This window comes from Cyclopterus lumpus, chromosome 22 (genome assembly GCF_009769545.1).
Source record: "Cyclopterus lumpus isolate fCycLum1 chromosome 22, fCycLum1.pri, whole genome shotgun sequence".
In the NCBI taxonomy this organism is placed as follows: domain Eukaryota; kingdom Metazoa; phylum Chordata; class Actinopteri; order Perciformes; family Cyclopteridae; genus Cyclopterus; species Cyclopterus lumpus.
In genome coordinates, this window is record NC_046987.1 from 1,764,576 (window position 1) to 1,787,712 (window position 23,137).

The following is a 23,137-nucleotide window of genomic DNA, read 5'->3' on the forward strand; positions in this document are numbered from 1 at the left end:
GGGTGGAGTGGGGGGGGGGGGGGGGGGGGGGGGGGTGTAGTGTAATCACTTGGACGTGTAGTCAGGGGAAGGGGAAGGGGGATCAGCATTTCGGGGTCTGGATTGGGGCCGGAGGGGAACGGATTCACTTCCCGCCCTGGTTCCCCCTGTGGACCGGCGGGTTCTGATGCGGAGCGAGGTGGAGCTCTTTGATGAATAACACTCGACACGTCGCCTTGTCATTTTTAATCACTCCCACGCTTCCAAACCGAGAGGTGTGACCTGCACCATCACGGGAAGAAGGGATGTGTTTTTGTATCCTCTCAGTGAGTTGAGGTGATGGAGAGCAGGTGGGAACAAGGAAACACTCTTTTTAAAGAGCTCAGTGGCGAACTGTAACACAACTTTTAGCACACAGTGTTAACAAGTGTTGATTGGAAATCTCTAGAGAAATGATTGTCCCTCAGTTGTCCCATAGCTTCTAAGTTACAAGGTGTTTTTTGCACACTGTAACAAATACATGTTGTATCTGCTTGTTAATTATTCCTTAAATATGAACCACACTACCTAGTAATTAATTTATTAGGAACTAAAGCTGCTCGATCAAATGCCATTCTAGATGTGTTGTGCTTTACTTAGTTTCTACATGATCTGACTCATACAGACTCAAGACATCTTTAAACCTGGACGCCATAAAGAGAGCACACGTGTTGTTTGACTGGGCTGAACGGACTCTTTAACTTCAGGGTTTGATCACACGTTAGACCGACTCCTACTTCAGAGGATGTCGTCATTGTCTGTGTAATACTTCATAGTCATTTAGTAAACCTCATCCATAGAGTGAGCCCAGCCAACATGCTGTAGGCCTACACCAAATGTACAGTTTAAAAGCTGAGACTAAGTTCCTTTATCAAAACTTTATTCACTTAGCAACTTTGCAACACAAACAACTTTCAGAAGTCACAAGGTGGTTTATTCAGAGGAGGCTTTTCTCACTTGTCATAGCCCAGTAAGTCCACATTCCCCATTCAGACATGCAAGACGCTTGCTCCAACAACTTGGCATAATGACCAAACACTGGAAGTTCTGCAATTGATATGGGCCTCCTCTGCATAAGGGGGCATATGTATATAAGCCCCGCATAAGTGGGGGTATCGGATCGCATCGCCTTTCAACGGGCATGTCCTGAGGCGCCACGCTCAAACAGTCACCCATCAACAGCTGGCAGCCTCTCATCTGACTACCATGAAGCCCCATGCGTGTCTATCGCTCTCGCTCCCTTCATCCACAAGCCACATCCCTTTCACTTTTGAATGGCGGGCTGAATGCAGAAATTGCCCCTGTCCACCATGCGCGCTGAATATTTAACTATGAATATGAAATATCTTGGCAAGACTTCAACCACCTTCAAGAGTGAGAGCCCCTCCAACTCTCTCAGCATACGCTCACCCACCCAGTACCCCTCTTTTTTTTTTGCACTCACGGGTCGATCATCCCATCCCTGTATGGAGGGATGTCAGGAGAGGAAGTGGTGAATGATCTTCTCCGGTTGGGCTCCAAAGTCACCGATTGAAGGCAAAACTCCCGACACCGAAGCTCTGTGGATGATAAGGTGAGGGCTCTGGTGGAAAGAGGAGCCTGACAGAGTGAGGGAAAACATAACGGCTGAGGAGTTCTGCTTTGGCGAATTGCCTCCTTTTGCTTTTATCTCCATTCAAGGCCCTCCCTACCTCCTCACTGCCAGACAACTTTCCCTTCTCCTTCACCTCAATCCACAAAGACGACAGCTGTGCCGATCGCAGATCAATATTGGCCCGCGATGATCAGCACTTAACATGTTACATCCCAGACTGTCAGTGGGAACCAATTTGTTTATGGAGATTTAATTGAGTTAATGTTTAAAAGTTGGATTAAAAAACTTGTCCAGAGTCGGCTCATTGGGTTTGTGTTTCGCCAACCTCCACCACCCCCCTGCTTGGTATGGAAATAAAAGAAGGACCTAAATGGGGGGAAGCAGGTCTGGGCACGTTCAATGCCACGTTCAAGGTCACATTCAAGGCCAGACATCCTCACTTAATGGATCCTTAAGGAGGGAAATGCTTTTATTTGACAGTGTCTGAGCAGTGACTTTCAAGATATTCAAATCGTAATGAATTTGTTTAATGCTAGAGTCCACGAGAATATCCCACAATCTAGCTTTGTCAATCAGAGTCAGAAAAACAAGCGACTTCTTTCTTTTTCTCTAAATTTCCTACACCAGTTATGTTGCAGACTATGAAACTCATTAATTAATTCCCATAGCACACATATGGATTTACCAAATAGAACGTAGAAGTTGCCCAGGTATGCTTGCCCTAATTCGACAAATGTGTAGAAAGTTTTGTTTCCTTGCAGAGTTGATGCCGATAAATCGGACAGTGGAATATCCTAAAAGACTTTTGTTTGTAAAGCAATAGGCACAAGCGTCATCCTCTCATGCGGACACGTTGTGTCTGTGGACAGCAGAGCTCTGCTACCTGAGCCGTGCCTGGAACCGTACGGTACAAGCCAGGTTCAGGACTCAGTTTTCAACTCATGCAGAGCTCAGACACATTGGTCAGTCACAAGATATTTTATGGTGGGTTCTCATAAAATTCAATGAGCACATTCATGCTCAAGAGAGGATGAACTCTTTTCATTGTGTCACTAATGAGCTTTTGTCTTGCCCAGACGCACATTGTACGATTTTCATTATTACAGGTATTGTTGATATTCATAGTCCCCAGAAGATGGACCCTATTGAATTAGGTGACCCTGTGATCTTAAACCCAGCCCCGGCCTTACATTCACGTTTTTAAGATCCAAGTTTAATTGGCATGATTTAGTCAACATTCCACACCAGCCACGAATTGCTGATCAAATTCAGAGGAAAAACTGTTTATAGTCTGTTGACTCCATTGCTCTGGTCTGTATTGTGGCCCTTTTTAAGTCAATTTAGACATTTCTTAGTCCGGAATGTGATGTGTTACAGAATAAAAGAATATAGTAAGCCAGACTTATCAGCCAAAATGAAAGCCTCTACACCGCCTCTTGTTCTACTGTCCTGTCTCGCATGTCCCTCATCCTCTATCCTAGCAACATCCTCCACTGTCCCATTGCCCCCCCCAACTCTGGTCCGGGCACCATGGAGGGGAGGTAATTGGATTTGTTGTCACCTCCACTGGCTGGCAGGCCTGGCCTGTCTACTCAACTTAGTGATGAAGACATCAGTGTGACAGGGACCCTGGGAGAGGATCAGCTGGTGTCCTGGACGCCACTAATAAAGCTGTGGTCATGCCACGGCCATGCCGCCACGGCTGCAGCCAGCTGTTACCTCTGCCACCTCTCCTCCAGTGCCAGTGCCCATTCCACGGCTTGGGGAGTGTGTGTGTGTGTGTGTGTCGGGGAAGAGGGGGGCGGGGGGGGGGGTGACATGGTGAATGAAGAGTGGGAAGCCTTATTAAAGCAGATGCCAGTCCCCCCTTCGCTCTGTTGGAGAGGTCAGAGAAACACTCCCCGAACACTCCGCCGTGGTTCCGGGCAATGCTGGCACAAGGCCCCAGTGTCCTGGCATTCCCTGTGACGTACTGTGTCGCTAGCCATCTTAATAAAGCAGTGACAGGAGGCCAGCCAAAGTCAAGGTCTGGAGTTTAGGCTTCACTGCAGTTGTCCCCTGGTTCACCCCATCAGGGATCAATGAGTAATGTCCTCAGTGTCCTGCACAATACGTTGCCTTTAAACAGTCTACTCATTAATGCAAAAATAAATATTAGTTGTCCAGTTTTGAGAATTAGAGTGGCTTGGATATAGAGATGGGAAATGTTTTCCCTTTTGTAGCTTGGCAAAATAAGTTAGATAGGAAAATAGAATCAATTTGAAGTACAAAAGAGAAAGCATTTAAGATGCATGTCAGTGTTTGTGCAGAGCAGTTTGAATTTAATATTATCACAGTATGTGTCATATTAAAAAAAGAGTGTTGAGGATATGAGGCTGACCTGGCACCTGTGCAGTACAGGGTGTGCACTGATTATGTGATCACAGTGATGGCTGTAGTTACGACAGTGAGATGCAGTGCTGACAGTGGTGATAATGTGGTTGTAATGATGGCGTGGGGGCAACGGCAGCATGCCAGGTTGAGGCTGTGATAGAGTGACTGGATGCATGATAGCATTTTCAAAATGTAATTTGTTTAACATTTTCTACAAAACAATATTCTTTGGATTGCCACAAATCCCTGTCCAAACATTAGGTGTATTCAAAGAGTTTTTTTTTTTTTTTAAGGTCCAAAGCTGAACTTCTTTATGTACCTTCAGAGGCCTTCTGGGTAACGTTGGGCCATATGAGCAGTGCTGCGTTCACTTACTGCTGTAGCTACGTACTGACGTGTCTTTAGATTAGATTAGATTAGATTAGAAAACTTTATTAATCCCCAGTGTGGAAACTCATTTGCCACCAAAAATTCATACAGACAACAATAGACACAGTCCACAGAGCACAACACACAAGAAACACACTACAAGGAACAAACAAAACCAGAAAATGCCCCTTAAAACATGACCATCAGAAAGATGCTAAATCTAAAAAAAAACCTAAAGGTGTTCATTAAAAATGGAACTGCTGTTGGAACAAAAGACCTTTTGAGTGGTTCAGTAGAACACTGAGGCCTCCTGAGTCTCAGTGAAAGACCTTCTGAGTGGTTCAGTAGAACACTGAGTCTCAGTGAAAGACCTTCTTAGTGGTTCAGTAGAACACTGAGGTCTACTGAGTCTCAGTGAAAGACCTTCTGATTGGTTCAGTAGAACACTGAGGCCTCCTGAGTCTCAGTGAAAGACCTTCTGATTGGTTCAGTAGAACACTGAGGTCTACTGAGTCTCAGTGAAAGACCTTCTGAGTGGTTCAGTAGAACACTGAGTCTCAGTGAAAGACCTTCTGAGTGGTTCAGTAGAACACTGAGTCTCAGTGAAAGACCTTCTGAGTGGTTCAGTAGAACACTGAGGCCTCCTGAGTCTCAGTGAAAGACCTTCTGAGTGGTTCAGTAGAACACTGAGTCTCAGTGAAAGACCTTCTGAGTGGTTCAGTAGAACACTGAGGCATCCCGAGTCTCAGTGAAAGACCTTCTGAGTGGTTCAGTAGAACACTGAGTCTCAGTGAAAGACCTTCTGAGTGGTTCAGTAGAACACTGAGGCATCCCGAGTCTCAGTGAAAGACCTTCTGAGTGGTTCAGTAGAACACTGAGGCCTCCTGAGTCTCAGTGAAAGACCTTCTGAGTGGTTCAGTAGAACACTGAGGCCTCCTGAGTCTCAGTGAAAGACCTTCTGAGTGGTTCAGTAGAACACTGAGTCTCAGTGAAAGACCTTCTGAGTGGTTCAGTAGAACACTGAGGCCTCCTGAGTCTCAGTGAAAGACCTTCTGAGTGGTTCAGTAGAACACTGAGTCTCAGTGAAAGACCTTCTGAGTGGTTCAGTAGAACACTGAGTCTCAGTGAAAGACCTTCTGAGTGGTTCAGTAGAACACTGAGGCCTCCTGAGTCTCAGTGAAAGACCTTCTGAGTGGTTCAGTAGAACACTGAGGCCTCCTGAGTCCATTACAAACACAGTGTAGTGGATGGCCTTCAAAAGAAATGATTGTTTTTAACTTGGCCCTTGTCCTCTTCTGTATAGTGACCTCTAGTGAGTCCTGGGGAAGGCCAATCACTGAGCCAGCCTTTCTGATCATCTTATTGATCCTGTTTTTATCATCCGCAGTAATGCCGCCGCCCCAGCAGAGCACAGCATAGAAGAAGACACTAGCTAAGTTCCCCTGGTAAAAAACATGAAGAATCTTTCTGCTGATCTAAGATCCCTCAAGAAGCTTAGAAGAAAAGTCTTGACTGAGCCTTTTTAAATACAGCCTCAGTGTTCTTTTTACCAGTTCAATTTACTGTCTAGATAGACCCCAAGATATTTATGTGACTGTACAATTTCTATCTGCTATCTGACCCGCAATTATGACTGGGGAGACTTTCTCCTTCTTCCTTCTAAAATCAATAAGTAGCTATTTGGTCTTTCCAACCCTTATCCCTTTGAGTTGTGATAAACCATTGCATGTACTCCCAAAGCCTCTGGTGTTTATATAAAAATGAGCGGCCTTGCTAGTCGTCAGTCTATCCAACCATTCATCTCTCTTCAGCCTGTTCTACCTGAAAACATGTGAACTATCGATGCTTTGACAAAAAGAAAACACAAAAGAAAAGTAACCCAAATGGCCAATACAGATATGATCTAAATCTATATGAAAACCAGAATAGCGCTGCAGAAGCAAAGCATGTGCCCTTAAGGAAACAAAAGTGCAGAGTAGTCCGCCATTATTTATTTATTTGCTGCATGTATTACCTTTGTCTCTGCACTATGGATTTTAATGTAATTAATAAGAAGGAGATATTTTAGTGGATTTCACTTTTCATAAAGCAAGGAAAAGCTGCTGTCTATTTCATGATCCAGCTGCTTTATCAGATGCTCAGTGGAGAGCACACAGTCCAACGAAGTACAACACAACACAGAAAGAAACCTCCGTCTTGCAAATGTTGGTTGTTCAGTGTTCTACAAATCTATTTTTACATCCAATGTCATTCATTATTTTACCTTTTAATTCTTATTTTTAGTACTAATATCAAGAACAAATTAGATAATCAGCCTCTCCACTGTAGTTATGTTTTAAACCACCACTGCACATGTCCAGGCTAACAGTGCTTAACATCTCTTTATATCTGATTTCATCAACATGCAGGTCAGTCTGTCCACCTCCAGCTGACTGCTGTTCCACAACACAAGACCAGCATGCAATATATCAATGTAATATCATTTACAATGGAACAGTAATGAAGATCTAGAAATACTAACCATGACGTCTTTGCTAAAACTGGTTCACATTGTGACAAGACACATTATTTTGTATTATATGAACGATGGCCAGAACAGACATTGTACGGCATGTACGTTTTCTACAGTTAAATTTCTACGCTTTTACATTCGGCCAAGTGGAAAAGTATATCAAGCGTGCGTTTAAAACAGAATTTGGTGGTACAATAACTTGTATAACAAGTAAGACAATCCACTGAGGCCCAGTGGGTCAGATGAGTCATACAAACACAGGACTTTCACCCAGGAGACGGCTATTCTGGTCCCACGTGAAAACAAAAGTAAACGGGGACTCTGCACTTGTAAGACAACATTGTTATGCTTTTTATGTAACGTTATGTAAGAAAGTTTGCTATTGCCAATTGTTATTCAGTTATTATAGTTACGTTGTTGTGTTATTATTTTAAACACAAACCATCATCTTTTTTATAACTGCAACCAGGTCGCTTTGTTTCCTAAACCTAACCAAACTTTTCACAACGTTAACGTGTGTGTTTGTGTAAGCGCGCTACGAGGCCGTTATGAACGGTATTTATGAAACCTATTTTTGGTTCAGATATTTAAAATGTCAACGTAGACTGTTGCCAGCATCTCGTTCTAGGGACGACTAAGCCAACATAACGTGTGTTTGAATTCCACATTGAGTGGGACCTTATGAATAGTATTAATAATATATGCATTTAATGCACCATCTAATTTATTAATGAGCTTTACACTAAAGTAGCGTACAACATAACATGCAGCAGTTATAGGGAACTCCACATTGGGGAAAGGACACTGGACAAGTGACCGAAATGATCACAAGATGCAGGCAACATCAGGTAACCAGCAACCCCTGAGGGCAAAGGTCATCCACCTGGAGCCAGTGGTCAAAGAGGACATTCACCTCGGTGCCTGACACCATCTATAAATACCTCAGAGGGCTTTACAATCTGTACAACACACAACATCCTCTTTGCTTGGAAAAAGTCCCCCAAAACAGCTTTAAACTGCAGTGAAAAAAAAATAAATAAAAGGATTTTTCTTCTTTTTTACAAAACACAAAATAACACGCGTCTCTATTTAAAGGCGTGTTGCACCAGTTGGTGTGAGAACAGATCACAACAGATGGCTCGCCGGTTATTAACGGTGATGAAGATGCTCTCCGACAGATGACCTGGTATGACCAAGGTGTACGTGACCTATATTCCGTCCGCACCAACGCGGTGACCTCGGAGAACACGTCGGGCCGACTGCTGTCACCTGAACCGCTTCCGAAACATATGGCAGCTCCGCTCAGGCGGAAGCTCTCCTTCATCTGCATGTCCAATGTGTTTGTCTACATACACACTCCTATGTATTCTACATGGTAGCCAGCAACATAAGCTGCTAGTACACAAGTATGAAAACTCTTTGCATATATTTACTAATGACTATCTCAGATAATTGCTGTGCTGATGAATAACAGCTGCTATCAGCTGATGATTCCCCACTTGTCATCTCCTCTGGCTGTGTCCAAACAGGAGACAACATACACAAAAGTCCACCTCTTATTCCCATCTTCTGTAAACGGGGGGTGGTGATCTGTTTAGCGTGAGAAGTGTGACCGTCTGTAATTCAGCCGCCCTCATAGACAACACAGGGACAACAGTAAGGGCGTGGGTTTCGCCCTCAGGGAGTCCATTTGGGAAACGTCACGGACCCGGAGGCTTTTCACCGAGCCCTGGATTGCATATTCACCTGTGTAAAGACCCAGTCACAGGTAGCGCCACGGCCGCTGTCGACTCACTCTAAGTCATTAACCGCCTCACAGAGGGGGCATTGAGGAAAGAGCTGAAGAGGTGACAGAAACCCAAACAGCGTCGGGAACGACAGTAAAGGGAGAGGGATCCTCCTCTGTTGCTCTCCTCAAGGGTTCTTCCCTTTTTTCCCTGTGAAAGTTTTTTTTCTGTTTTTTCGGGGAGTTTTTCCTGTTCCAATGTGAGGTCAAAGGTCAGGGATGTCATATGTGTAGAGATTGTAAAGCCCTCTGAGGGGAGTTTGTAATTTGTGATTCTGGGCTGTACAAAATAAACTGAATTGAATTGAATGGCCATAGGGTCGAGCCTCGGACATCCTTCAATAAGCTTTGTGTGGTTTCCCTCCAGACCTTCTTCTGTTTCCTCTCGTCCAACAATACATGTATGAATCTGATACGTGTATGAATCTGATACGTGTATGAATCTGATACGTGTATGAATCTGATCCCCAAAGCCTTCAATCACGATGAGACCTTTTCAACTGGGACCCGTCGTAAACACAACATCCCATAATTATCACTAAACAGACAGTATGCTCTGTGTAATTAGTTTGGCTGGTATTTGGTCACGAAAGTACTGGACTAATGTTGACCTGATCACCAGGTGGGTGGTTACTTCACAAAAATATTCTTCCACATTTCAAGACTCAGATTTAAATAAAGGAACTGAGAGAAAACATCAACGAGAGCCAGTAAAAAAATTTTTTTTTTAAATCTCCTGCAGCCTCAACGATCAAACAGAGTTCTACCTGTGCGGAGTTAGGGAGGGAAAAGTGAACAGTGTGACGATCAATTAGGCAGAATTAAAGTGGCGCTGGCTCGGGAAAGCATGGCCGGGGGTCTCTGCGGTGGTCTCTCCAGATAATCAGCAGCCCAGAGCCCTCCGTAATCACACGGAGGAGCGTCGGTGTTCACACACCGCTGCTAAAGAGAGGGATTAGAAAGTCACCCGGTAGGACGGAGAGAGGGGAGAGCGCAGCAGACCGCTGCTAGGTGTGTGATCCGGGAGCTCGGGCACTTTGAGGTCAGGGAGGAGCGGCGTACTGGTGCAGCACTTATATCTTTCATAAACATACGAGTTGCATGCTTTGATTCCAAAATCTGAAATGAGCGCTAAACAATATCGGTAAAAGAGATGCACAGACCAGCAAAGTGAACCACAGACCAGAGGTCATCATGGGTCCTTTTTAGACAAATATTATACAATCTGTTCTGTATCGCTGCAGGTCAGCATGAATACATCTGTGTGTTTTAGGCAAATATCAGGTGTTGTTATTTGTTGTCCTCTCTTTGCGTGTGCCTGCTCAGGTTGACCGCATTTGGAATGAGTCTGATATTTGTCCTGGGTATGATTGTCCTTAGATGGATCTCTTTTGAAAATATGATCAATAATTTGTGCCCGTCAGGTTTTTTTTTTTTTTTTTTTCCAGAAGTCAGTTTCAAATCTGGTCCACATGACAAAATGTAACCCGCATCCTACGGAGGCCCCAAGAAAACTGCGTTTATGTGTTGTAATTTAATCAAGTGTAAATTTGTTTGTGAATACGCACCACTGAATTATAATATTAGCTGGAATTAACAAGAGCCTTGAACCAGATCCTCCATAATTACCTTGTGATGTTATATATTTAGTTTATTCAGAAATAAAATAATTTAATTGGTTCAAATGGATATGACTGCTTTTATTCTATATATTATATATCGTCAACGAACCCCTCCCTTCTTTCTGACATTCATACATAAGTACTTTTCGGAAAAACACTAAAACAGCTGCTCACTGTATTTAAATCAAACAAACAGGAAGGGGACTATTTTTCCCAACAGCCAAATGAAAGCATTTGAAATGGAATTGGGTTGACTGCCCAGAGCGCGTTTCATTTTTAATAATTCTGCATTTCTTGTCATGTAACAGTAAAACAACTATCGTCAGTGTGTCATTTGAAGATCAATATTGTTTTGGTAATAAGTCTTGACTCAGTTGGTCCTGGTCTGCATGGCCACTGGTGATCTGGTGTCCCTGTGGGAAACACAGCGGCCTGATGAATACATATTCAAATATCAGTATCTGTCAATAACATCAACGTCTCAACACTCTCTTTGTGCAAGCTCGACATCCACCGGCTGCAAGCCAAGTGGCTGTGGATGAATTCAGATGCCAGGCTGGTTCAACCTGTTCTCCAACATCCGCAGATAAAGTTTATGCAGAAAGCCATCAACCAAACTGCAGCAACAGAGCGATTTAACAAAAGACCAAAGCACACAGAGTCTGTCTGTCAAGGTTATAAAAAGCCTGTTGGATCCGTCTCCTCACATAGAATATGTACTGAAACCAACTGTCAGCAGTGAGAGTAATGTGTGTGTTTGTGTTCATGCACACGGGGTCAGAGGAATATTTCATGTGTTATTCACGCACCCTTTTTGGAGTCTCGTGTTTTCATTCCTGTGACTTTTATTTTGACTCTTTCTTTTCTTAATCGTCTCTCTCTCTCTCTCTCTCCCGGTGAACCTCAATATAATTATCAAATCATAACTTCTCAAAATATGTTGATGCCGTAATTACCAGAAAGAAGAAGAGAAACCCGACGTGTGCAGCAGACGTGCCGTGAAGCCGGATAACAATGCATGTGTATGTTAAAGCACAGCGTGGCCCCTCCCACTCCGGCAACACCAGGCGGCTTGTTCATAATTGTTGTGATAAATACTTCAGCACTGGAGTAATACTGGAATCACTATTTTTATATTTTCATAGATAAATAAATGTGTACTGCATGCCACGCGCAAAATGAAAGTCATTTTCAGGAAATTTACTATTAAATAAGGTGCAAAATTACATCAAGATTAAATGAAAAGTGACAGGATTCAGACCTTAAAATTGCACTTTCAACCCATTTATCTTGAACTCTCAACAATGAAATTCAAAAATGTCTTTTTATTTGTGTTTACATTAATGCGTTTATCTCTTATTTAAAGATCAGCCAGCTGGATTTATTCTAATGGATTTCTTTCTTTGTCTGTTGTACTGCATTGTCAAAACTTCACAGTCAAACGCCTTAAATACGACATAGCTTTGTTTCTCACCGATGAACATGAACGCACACACACACACACACACACACACACACACACACTCCTTCAGCAGGCAGATATTTGGTATACAACAGTGACATCTTCAGTCGAGGTGATGGAAGGCTGCAGAGAGGAGGAAGAGGAGGAACAATGGAGGAGCATCTCTGTGAGGCTGTCGACTGGTAATTACAGCCGCTTATAGAAAGAGAAAAGGCTCTGTGAATGTGCTCGTTAACATTTACTAGCATTATTCAGCTAATAAAGGATGAAGTTTGTTGTACAGTAGGAGCTGTTTGACTTAATGCTGCTACGTACGCTCTTTGGGGACGAGGGTCTAACTGAAAGCATTTAAGAGCATCCTCTGGAGGATCGAACACCTCCCCGAGTCAAAGTGGGATTCTCTGTTGTAGGGAAATGTAATCTATTGTTTTTAATAACCGACATTTCTGACACCAAATGCGTGGACAAGCTTGTAAATACCAAGTTTAACACTGTTTTTTAGTTTGGATTTTTTTTATATTTCGGCAACTTTAAAATAAATAATATTATTTGTTATATTGTATAACATATTGTATTATTATGTATTCATTTTTGTATCTGAACATATTCACTGCTATGTACACGAATACATGCTGAGAGACTGTATATTTCTTCCAATCCATCATACAAAAGCCCAATATCTTCCCCATGTGCTCCTTTTTGACTGAATGAAGGGGTGTGATGCTTGTGGAAAATCATGTCACTCTGATGACGGCAAAAAAGAGAACATAACTGCAAAAATTATGAATCTGTTTAGAGAGTATTGTATCTGTTTTACAATAATATACTTCCACGTGAAGGTCAAAGGTCACGGACAAATGTCTACTTTGCTCTGTCAGGGAATCGATCCCTGACTTTAATTTAACTCCCCCTATTTAACATTAATAAACCTCTTAGGAAATGGTTTGCTACACTCTTTAATGTAGCTGTAAATTATTATTTATCATATCTCCCCATGTTTTGAACATATTTAGGCAGCTTTAAACTGTAACGCTTTGTAACACAGGATTTGTTGGCGTGCGTGATCATATCATAAGCATTAACTCTTCACAGTTATGGAAGCTTTAGGAGGAGTTATAATCAAAAGCTCAGCCCTTGTGCTTGTTGTGACCAAACCTCATCAAATGAACCATGTTTCTTTTGCATAATTCGATTTTAAAACGGATGTTGTTGTTTTGTGTGCATTGTGAAGATGGTTAAGACCATGCTCTACAAAACACCAGGCCTTATAAATGCAAACTGTGCAATTATCCGTGGCGTAAATTAATAGTTTATTTAAAGACTTTTACACCCTGACAAGAGACGAATTTAGAGAAAAAAACAACATCACACAAATCGTGAAATTCATTTGAAATGTATCATATGTGAGTCAGTAAATGTTTATGAGCCAGGGAGGAAATCAATAACTTACACCTCCAAATATAAAGCACTCGCCTCAACAATGTGACTTAAAAAAAAATAAAAAAGACACAATACGCCACTCGCATAACACTTGAAACTGGCATCTGAGATGTCATTTACATATATTAGCATATAAAGTAATTGGCACAGATGCCAAGGAAGCAGCCGCAAACAGATTAATTGTCATCGAGCAGTCGTGGTGACATAGTTAAAAATGAGCTCCTTTTAAGGCACCAATTATCAGAGAATTTCCAAAGTAACCTTTTTTCATCAGCGACTCCCTTCCCCACTGTTGTCGTCTCTCAAGCACACACACACACACACACACACACACACACACACACACACACACACAGATTGGAAGACAGACATGTAATATGCATAGTATCAGCATCCTAAATGTATAAATATTGTAAATAGCTGTCTGTCGTCTTTCAAGTTGTGCCTTTGAAATGGGGCCGCGCCACGTCCCGCTCTGAAAATGAGCACATGTGCCTTTGTTTAGCCCGAGACGGGAACAAACGGAGAATCCTCACACACACTCATTCTGAGGATGCGTAATGAATTTTCACAGATAGAAATAAGAATGCCTCTGCCGGGGCTTCCATATGCTGTTTTCCTCTTTTTTTCCCTTTTTTTTCTGAACACATTTTAATGCTCGGCGAGCCCTGGTTTAGGCTCAGGTATTGTTTTGTTCACGTGCGCGCATGTGCGTGTGTCTGTGTGTGCGTGTGCGTGTGTGTGTGTGTGTGTGCGTGTGTAAATGTTCAAATTGATCCGCCTCATAACCTGCACATGTTTTCACGTTCGACAAAGCCCATCTTCTTCCCTCTTTATGGCGTTATCTGCTGGCTGATTTTAAAAATAAGACTTCACTCAACACACGCCTCCTCATGTACCAGCCTCAGTCTGACCGTGTTGACTCTGTGTGTGTGTGTGTGTGTGTGTGTGTGTGTGTGTGTTTCAGCGTACCGGCCCGTCCTGAGCCAAAAGATTGGAGCCGTTGTTTCTTCCCCTCCATGCTTATATTAATTGGATTGCATTTGTGTGGTTGTCTTCTAGAATGCAGAGCTAACAAACGAGCCAGTTTAAGCCGCCTGCACCTCGGACAGCTTTAAAACGCTACTGTGCAGCCATCTTAACTAATGTGGGGACGAGAGAGAGAGAGAGATGGTGGGTTGGATCCCACGTGGAAACACCAGGCGAGGAGGAAGCTCCCCGGTGTGCTGTGAGTGAATGTGGGTTCTCTGTTGACCACAGATGCAGAAAACAACAGTGAAGATGAGGATACTCGCTGTCTTCTGCTGCCATCTTGTTGTCTGTCAGCAGCAGTCCTCTGCTGTTCCTTTCCCTGCTCGTTCCTTACTTCTTCTTCCAACAAAAGTATGTAAAGTGTGATGCAGTGGAAGGATTTTGAAGTACATTTAACATTTACAAAAAATACACATGCATATGATCAACTTCTAAAATACGAGGTGTTGTTAACTATATATATATATATATATATATAAAGGAGCTGAACTTAGCCCCACCACGAACAGTAACAACATTCAAATACTGCATTAGTCATGATAATCCAGTAATATCTATATTTATAGTAATAACAAATACTATTTGTATTAGTCTAACAGCAATAATACTATAAATAATATATATATAATAGTAATGTGCTGCCACAAAGCTTGATAATGTCCACAACGTCTCTCCCTGTCTGAATGTTCTCTGAAGCTTTCATCTGGAGAACGTCTCTTCACTAATACATGTGCTTTAGTTCAGAACATGGACCGACTACAGAAAGAAAGAAATATCCCTGTGAGCAACAGTTGAAAAAGAAGACAATCAATCAGCAGTCATGGTAAAAGACACAGGAAGCTTGCATTGAAACGGGAACAGCTTCCTGTTTCAGAGTCAAGTGCACAGAATAGTGCACACTCTAACCGGAGAACCACCCACGGCCAGCGTTGTGGCTCGATGAGGACCGAGGGTCTCTGAGGTTTTGTGGATGGGAAAACAGCTTCAACATCCAGGTTCAGCAGTGTTCTGGCTGTCATGTGACACGGCGGGGACACAGGGACGACGTGGAGGTTTGAATCCTTTCATCCTTCTTCTCCCGGGGACAATTTGTTATCCTGTTAAAGTCGTTATTGAAGGGAAGAAGAAGAACATCAACATAAAGGTTGTGAGCTCTTGAATGGTCCACAATGTTGCCCAGAATATAGCAGCAGACATGGATGATTGGTGGAGCTGGAGCCCACCCAGCGCTGCCTCCAGCTCCACCAATCAGAGGCTCCTCCATCTGGAGGGTCTTGACAGAGAGTTACGGTCAAAGTGTGAAACCCCTCTTCAGAGCCACCAAAGCTACCTGCAATGATACTCTAAATGAGGTCATTCTCAACGAGTACTTTCCCCTTTCATATGATGAGTGAGTTTAGTTTATTCTTACCTAACCATTAGCTTTTTGCTGGAGCTTTCCCGTAGTCTCCCTTATGTATTTGAATCCAAATATTCTAATTTTGCTCAAAGTGCATATGTTTTAGCGTCAATCCAAGCCCAAGACCTGACGTCTTTTTCTTCATGTTGCTGTTGCTCCATATCAACTTCTGGTGTTGTATGAGGTACTGATCCATAACCAGTGTTTTATCTACAGGACCAAAGAAGAAGCTACCGGTTTGGAGAGCCAAGGTGGTCACAAAGCTAAGCAAAGCGCTGCTGTGTGGACCCCGTGTTAGTCTGGATCCAAAAGGCACAAACAAGCTCCCTGATAGGGGCGGCGCTAGACCAGCATCTCCCGTGTGCTTCGAGGTACATCTGTATTCATCAAAGGAGTGTTTGACGGCACAGTAAAGAACATAGTCTAAATATAGCGTACACTTCAAAAAAAAATGTAGGCGCTCAAATATTTTATTGATCTCATTTTATTCAATTTTTTTTTTAACCTTTAATACTATTTTTGGGAAATCACACCTCTTTGAAATTTCCTGGGCTTCAAAGTGTAGAAACAACCCGTGATGTCACAGCCCTGGGCCTGATACTGACAAGTCTTGACTGAACCCATCCACGACAATAGTACACCCTCAGAGCATCTACTCCAGAAGTCAGGTTTAAAGAGACTTTCACCCAGGAGACCGCTGTTCCTGTCCCATTTGAAGCCAAGGTAACTTCACGTAAAGTAAACCTCAGTGACACCAAGAGGTCCTGACCAAGTATGTGACAACGTGGGAATGAGAACGGGATCATTTAATAAAAGAAAACACACATACTTATATATCAACCAGTCAAACAGAACCTTTGTCACACTCATGAGCATTTCGACGTGGCAGAAAATGGAGGAGAACGTGAGTAAAGAAGTAATTGTTTGGTTACAAAAAAAGGAGTTCCCCTGGCATCGGGAAAGAGTTTGTTTGGAATTTCAGTGCGTGTGTGTGTGTGTGTGTGTGTGTGTGTGAGTGTGTGTGTTCTCCCATGTGTGTTTATACTCCTTAATGTTTTTTCTAATTCAGGGCCAGCAGGAACCTGCCTTTATCTCTATTAGTTTAGTCGCCGGGCAAACAAAGAGAGTCTGTGGCCGTGGAACCGAGCCAGAGGAAGACTCAGCTGTAAAAGCACTTGTCCATCTGCGTCTCCCCCAGCCCCCCCCCCCCCCTCTCCTACTCTCATTCCCTCCCTCTGGCTGTGAAAGATGGGGAGGAGAGAAACCATCTTGATACGAGGCTCAGCGGTCCAAAAGAACGTAGAGTGTCTTCAGTGACGCAGCGTGTGTGTTTACGGGTCCGTGGATGAGTTTTGCTTGGCTGAAGGTCTGCCACTTCTCTCCTGTGGTACGATATTACTGGAGGACATTCCCATGAGATGTGGAGCAATGTTACATACATCAGACCAGCATATTGTTAATAGCAATCAAACATGTTAAGAAAGTGGAACACAGAAATAATGAACAGGCGCTGTCAAATATGCTTCTCCATATGACATTTTATTAAATTGTATTAAATGATGTGTTTTTTATTGTCGTTGCTTTTTTAAATACATTTCCCCAGCTGTGCTTTTTGCACTGAAAGGTCAAGAGTTCAGTTGAATTCAGCAGCCAGGCTGTCAGATGGATGGAAACTGAAATTGTTGATTACATATAACATTTCTTTGTAAACACAACATAATTAGGGAAAAATGAAGTGAACATGTAAAATGATAAATTCATTTTAAAAAATATTAAAAAGCCAGAAAAATATGTATATTACCAGCTCAGGGCCCCAGTTCTGCTGTAGATATTGCCACACTTATTCTTAAAAACACATTTATTACATGAACAGTAGTTTGACAAAAGAATCTTTTCTAACGGTCCACTCACTTGTTCTTTTGTACTCTATCAGAATTTCCAAAAGGTGGTTTTAAAAATTGCTCAGAACAGCAGCAGAAAGCCGTCTCACCCTGAGGGCCAGTTTGTAGGTTTTCCAGAGCTTCCGATCATATGATCTCCATCAGGTGTAGTTAACCAATGGAATTGTTCATACAAGTGTCCTTTTTATCTTCTCTACTGACCACCGGGGGGCGACTCCTCTGGTTGAATAGAAGTCTATGCTTCATGTGTTAAAGCTGCATTCTCTCTACTGACCACCAGGGGGCGACTCCTCTGGTTGTATAGAAGTCTATGCTTCATGTGTTAAAGCTGCATTCTCTCTCCTGACCACCAGGGGGCGACTCCTCTGGTTGTATAGAAGTCTATGCTTCATGTGTTAAAGCTGCATTCTCTCTACTGACCACCAGGGGGCGACTCCTCTGGTTGTATAGAAGTCTATGCTTCATGTGTTAAAGCTGCATTCTCTCTCCTGACCACCAAGGGGCGACTCCTCTGGTTGTATAGAAGTCTATGCTTCATGTGTTAAAGCTGCATTCTCTCTCCTGACCACCAGGGGGCGACTCCTCTGGTTGTATAGAAGTCTATATAAAATGACTCTACTTCTCTTGATTTATTCCCTCATGAGTTTATGGTCTCAATCTCTAGTTTCAAGTCTTCTTCAATAAAGCATGATGTCCGTTTAGTAAATTATGGTCATTTAGAGTCAAACAGACCATAACGCAGGGTATGTTTTAGGGTGGGCTTACTGTGATTGGCAGGTTGCTACTACAGTGTTTTCTTCTGACGACTTTACCCCTTTCCCACCCTTTCGATTGCCGTGGTTACCCACTGTCATTTACCAGGGTACCTGAGGGTGTGCTGGTATAGGATGTGAGCCTATCCTGGGTTTGTCTGGTCAGCAGTCAGCAATGTGTGTGTGTGCGTGTGTGTGTGTGTGTGTGTGTGTATACTCTTGATTCTCTTCTGACCTCATTGGTTCGTATGTGTGGCAGCATTGGCATCCCTCTTCCTCTCTCTACAGAAGGCGGTGGCTGTGAACTCTGACCTACCCCACCACCACCACACACACTCCTACACACAAACACACACACACACACACACACACACACACATAGACAAAACTCACAACTTCCAGTAGCAGAAGGTTGCATTGCTGTTCTCCACATGCCTGCCTCTCACCCATCCAGCCCCCCACATCCTCCTCTCCTCCACCACCTCATCTACCCCCGGTGTTGGCAAAGGTGTGCTTTTGTGTGTGTGTGTGTGTGTGTGTGTGTGTGTGTGTGTGTGTGTGTGTGTGTGCGTGTGTGTGTGCGTGTGCATGTGTGTGTGCGTGTGTGTGTGTGTGTCAGGCGAGCTGCTGCGTGGTGAGCGTGCCCTCTGTCATTCACGCAGAGCAGCCCTGTCCAACTGTCACTTCCTGACAGGCCGATAATCAATCTCTTTATTAACTGCTCTGCTGCAGAGAGGAGGAGGGAGGCGGGAGGGAGGAGGAAGGAGGGAGGAGGAGGGGGGAGGAGGGAGGAGGAAGGAGGGAGGAGGAGGGGGGAGGAGGTGAACAGAAAGGAGGGAGAGAAGAGAAAAGAGAAGATCATGCTGCGGCTTCAAAGTTGAGTTTGTTTCTTGGAAAGGAAAAGGTTAATTTTCAAGGCAGCTGGAGCGGTTTCATGACTGCTGAGCAATAGTAAATTATTATTAATGATGCAAAGGAAATGTGGCAGGGTTTCACAACATGTGGGTGGGGACCCCCACCGAGGGGTCACTCAATATATTTTTTCTTAATGTTTTTTTTTCTGCTTAGGTCTTCTTCTAAAATTATATTTTAAATTAAATGATATCAGTGGGTTAGCAATAGAGATTGCTTCATTTTCAGGCCACACAAGCCTAAAGGGTCGAGAGCCACAATGTTTATTTGTTTATTGCTTCATACAGTATAACTTTAAGTTGTTATAGCCGTAATTACGTTAGCAAACAACTATCTATTTCCACATCCAGCAGCAACACATTTGGGATGTGCCTCCATATATTAGTATTCCAATATTCCTTTTAGCTGTTTTGGACTGTCTCTCAGCTCTTCTCCCACAGCTGGTAGGAGGCTCCTGTCTGACGATAACCAGACTGAGTTGGCATTTCATTTCCTTCATTCATTCCGTGTAGAATGGTGCTAGTGTTAGCCTCGTTAGCTATGGGAGCTGTGGCTACGAGACATTCAAAGATATATTCAGATGTACGTGTTATGATTTCTTGAAGTGGACCAACAACAGTCTTTGCAGCGACATTGAGTTGTCTCTGTTTTCTTCTTCTAGCTCTGTTTTCAGGCCGTCACACCGTCCACTCTCAGGGCGTCTAAACCCACGTTTGGTCCCGGCCGTCTGATGCCGACACACAATGGCGCCCGTTATTGTCTATGTTTTACTCAACTTGTGACCTCTTTCACATTCTTTAGTTATTGTTCTATTTATTTATCACAGCACACATGATACAGGATATGCTTGTCCAGAAGATACGGATATAGGAAATACGTTTTTCCTCCTTTTGCTAAGCCAGCATTTTTGACGATCATAAAGGGATTAAAAATAAATAAATGTTGTCTTGGCATCAGAACCTATTTCCATGTGTTTAAAAAGACAAAGCAGAGAGTGGTGACAGGAGTAACAGAGGCTGGCTGGCTGGCTGGCTGGCTGGCTGTTGCTTTTTGGGATGCTGGGCTTTCCTGACAGCATCACACCCGTCATCGTAGCGATAATTTATGAGGCGGGAAAGTGCATCAGTGATTCTGGCGACCAGCAGCGAGCCAGGAGTCAGGAGCCTGTCCTCTGCTCCGTCCTTTCATTCTCCACCCTTTCATGGGTGCCTTCTGTCACTTCTCCTCTTTTCTTGTACTGCGTGCGCTGACCCTCTCGTCCTCACGACCATATTTAGTTTCTAAATTATGCAGCGGCCTTTCTATGTTATTTGGAGGTGCTTTTCTTCATGTCTGTGAGTGACTGCGAGCTCACGTGTACGTTTTACGATGAGGGACTTTCTGTCAAGCTTTTCCAAATGTATAAATCATTAACGGAAGATGAGCAGATAAAGCAGGTTGAGGTAAAAAGGGAACCATAAAAGTATATTACAATATATAGTCACAGGGGAACTTTTGGAGTGAAATGGGCATTGCAGATGAATGAGGCCCCAGGTGTAGATCTCAGGGCAGAGTTTTACCCTGTGATGTCAGTCAGGTCGTGTGACATTCAGGCTCCCCAGAGGATTAGTTTGAATGATTGTAATGATTCCATGACCTTTCCTTGAGACCACAGTGGTGGGCCGCAGTCTCGTTCTGTGTCTGAGACTGATTACCCAAAGTAGCACAACACCACCATGTTTGAATCAACTTATATCTGTGAGTTTGGGACTTCCTTTGCTATGAACATTGTTAAAACCAAGTACCATTCCAGGCTCACCAGTGAGCGTGTGCATTAGAGTGTCTCTAACTCCAATAAAGCCAACAACATTTATCTCTCTCGGAAAGGAGCACTTTTAATGTATTTAATTCAATTGATTTGGTCTTATTGAAGGTTAATTGTGTGGTAGGACTAATTCAAGATACAGTAAAGACAGCTGTCTGTTTCCCAATCAAGATCAATTCAAGTTCTATGTGTCTGTTGAAAGTATCTTTTGACAATAAATGTTGCTGAAATCATAAGGAAATGAGAATTGTTGATTTTATTAATATTGATGCATATATATTCTCCTTTTTAGACATTTGATTAGTTTCCCAAGTTCCAACTTATGGTCAAAATGTCAAGAGGATCTATAATGTGATTAAAGTTAAGTTAACCTCTCGTCGGCTGATCCTCGTCAGCCGCCCCGCTGCACCGATAACCCGCTGCACAAACAAGGTTTCATCCATTGTTTAACGCCAGCTGTAGAGAATACAAAAAAGAGACAGTCCCCAGTTGACCCATGGAGAGAGTGTGAAGTCAGCAGTAACTATCAGCAGTTAGAGCCGTGAACGTAGCACTTGCAGTGTGTGTACAGTTTACTTGTCCCCAAATAAATGCTACAAACTCCTGAAGAGTCAAGCCAAGTGCTCATGTCTTGTGAGCCAGCTGATGATGAAGTGAAGAGGGTTAGCACTGGAGTTAGCAACAGCTCCGGCTTACGGTGGGCTGACCTTGAGGTGGACCAGGTGACACGACGCTTTCTTATTGTCTTTTTTTTTTTTACTCTTGAAGTAAGTGAGAAAACATCTGATGAAAATTAAACATGTTTTCAAAGTCATTGTTTGAATTGTAATGGTCATATAAGTTACTCATATTGTTACTCAGTACCGGTATAAGTATCCAAAAGTAAGTACTCGTGTAAAGGAATGGTATCAGGGCATCCTTAGGTTCGCGGGCTCAGGAGCGAGAGGTGTTTCACAAGCATCGTTTCTTCATGGCTGCTCTCGAGTTAAACATATTTCAACTTTTGTCCAATCACAGCCTGCAAATACCTTTTCCTTCTTCCGTGAATGTTAGTCTACGGTAAATCAATGGAGGAGAAGTGAATCGTTTTAGTTCGGGGCTTCACTAGCATCCCTACAACTACCATTGTTATCGCAGGGCACAGGTTCTGGTTGCTTAGTAACGGCAGGCGGGACAGGCTGTTGTTTTCCACACGCTTTTAGACGCCACATGGGAACGTCCCCTTAAAAGTGACATCATCACGAAACAGTCAGACGTTCTTTTTACTCTCCCAATACCTATTGTCATATCTCATGGAAGGTTGCTTGTCCAGTACCAGTGCCCTTCTTTTTCCAAAATATTACATCTGTAAACCAAACCGCATGGGATCATTTGTATGTTTTATTGTATAATACAATTGTATAATGATATCCTCTCAACATCGATCCCAGCCCACTTCAACTTCCCACTCCAAGGAGAGGGGGAGGGAATGATCGAGGTTCTTTTGTCTTCAAAACAAAAAACAAAAAAGTGTTTTTTTATATCTGATGGATGTCAAATAAATTAGTCGGTTTTCTTGATATTAATGCTGTTTTTTGTGTCTGATCTACAGGACGAGTTTCTGATGGAGACTCAGAGATCTCTCCAGTCAGAGATCACCCAGCGCTGCCTGTCCAACACCAGCCGCTCCCTCCTCTCCTCGGACCTCTCTGAGACTTTACCAGCTGACGGCGTGACTACGACCTGAACTCTCTCTCTCACACACGCACACACACACAGACACACACACACAGGAGAAAAAATGTCTAACCTTGTACAGATCACCTCAGAAAAGCACTCTTGGAATCAGTCACACAGACACTAGGTCCCAGTGTCCCAAACCCAAACAGCTGACTAGCAGATATATGCGAATAATAATTCTATTGCAAATAATGATAACCATAAAACTCCAAATCCGGGTAATAAAGGCGGAGTGGAGCTCCCTAATGAAACGCCGGCCTCCCCGCTGCTTTCCGCCTAATGTTCCCGCCGAGCCGCTCGCCACTTTCCATAAAGCAATTTTGCGAGCCCACTTCAATCGTGAATCACCTAGAAATGAAGAGAACTCCAACCCCCCCCCCCACCTTCCCTACAACACTCACACTGGAGATCCGCGCGGGTGTGTGTGTGTGTGTGTGTGTGT

At 43.3% G+C, this 23,137-nt stretch overlaps 1 protein-coding gene across 1 annotated transcript in view; it reads left to right on the top strand.

Annotated features, from left to right (window-relative positions):
• The window catches only part of si:dkey-288a3.2 (protein phosphatase 1 regulatory subunit 37), a 66,012-nt gene extending 43,310 nt beyond the window's left edge, over positions 1 to 22,702 (top strand). The window contains exon 11 of the mRNA XM_034563438.1: positions 22,568 to 22,702. Within this exon, the coding sequence (XP_034419329.1) occupies positions 22,568 to 22,702 (135 nt within the window). The remainder of the gene's footprint in view (positions 1 to 22,567) is intronic.
• The last annotated feature ends 435 nt before the right edge of the window (positions 22,703 to 23,137 follow it).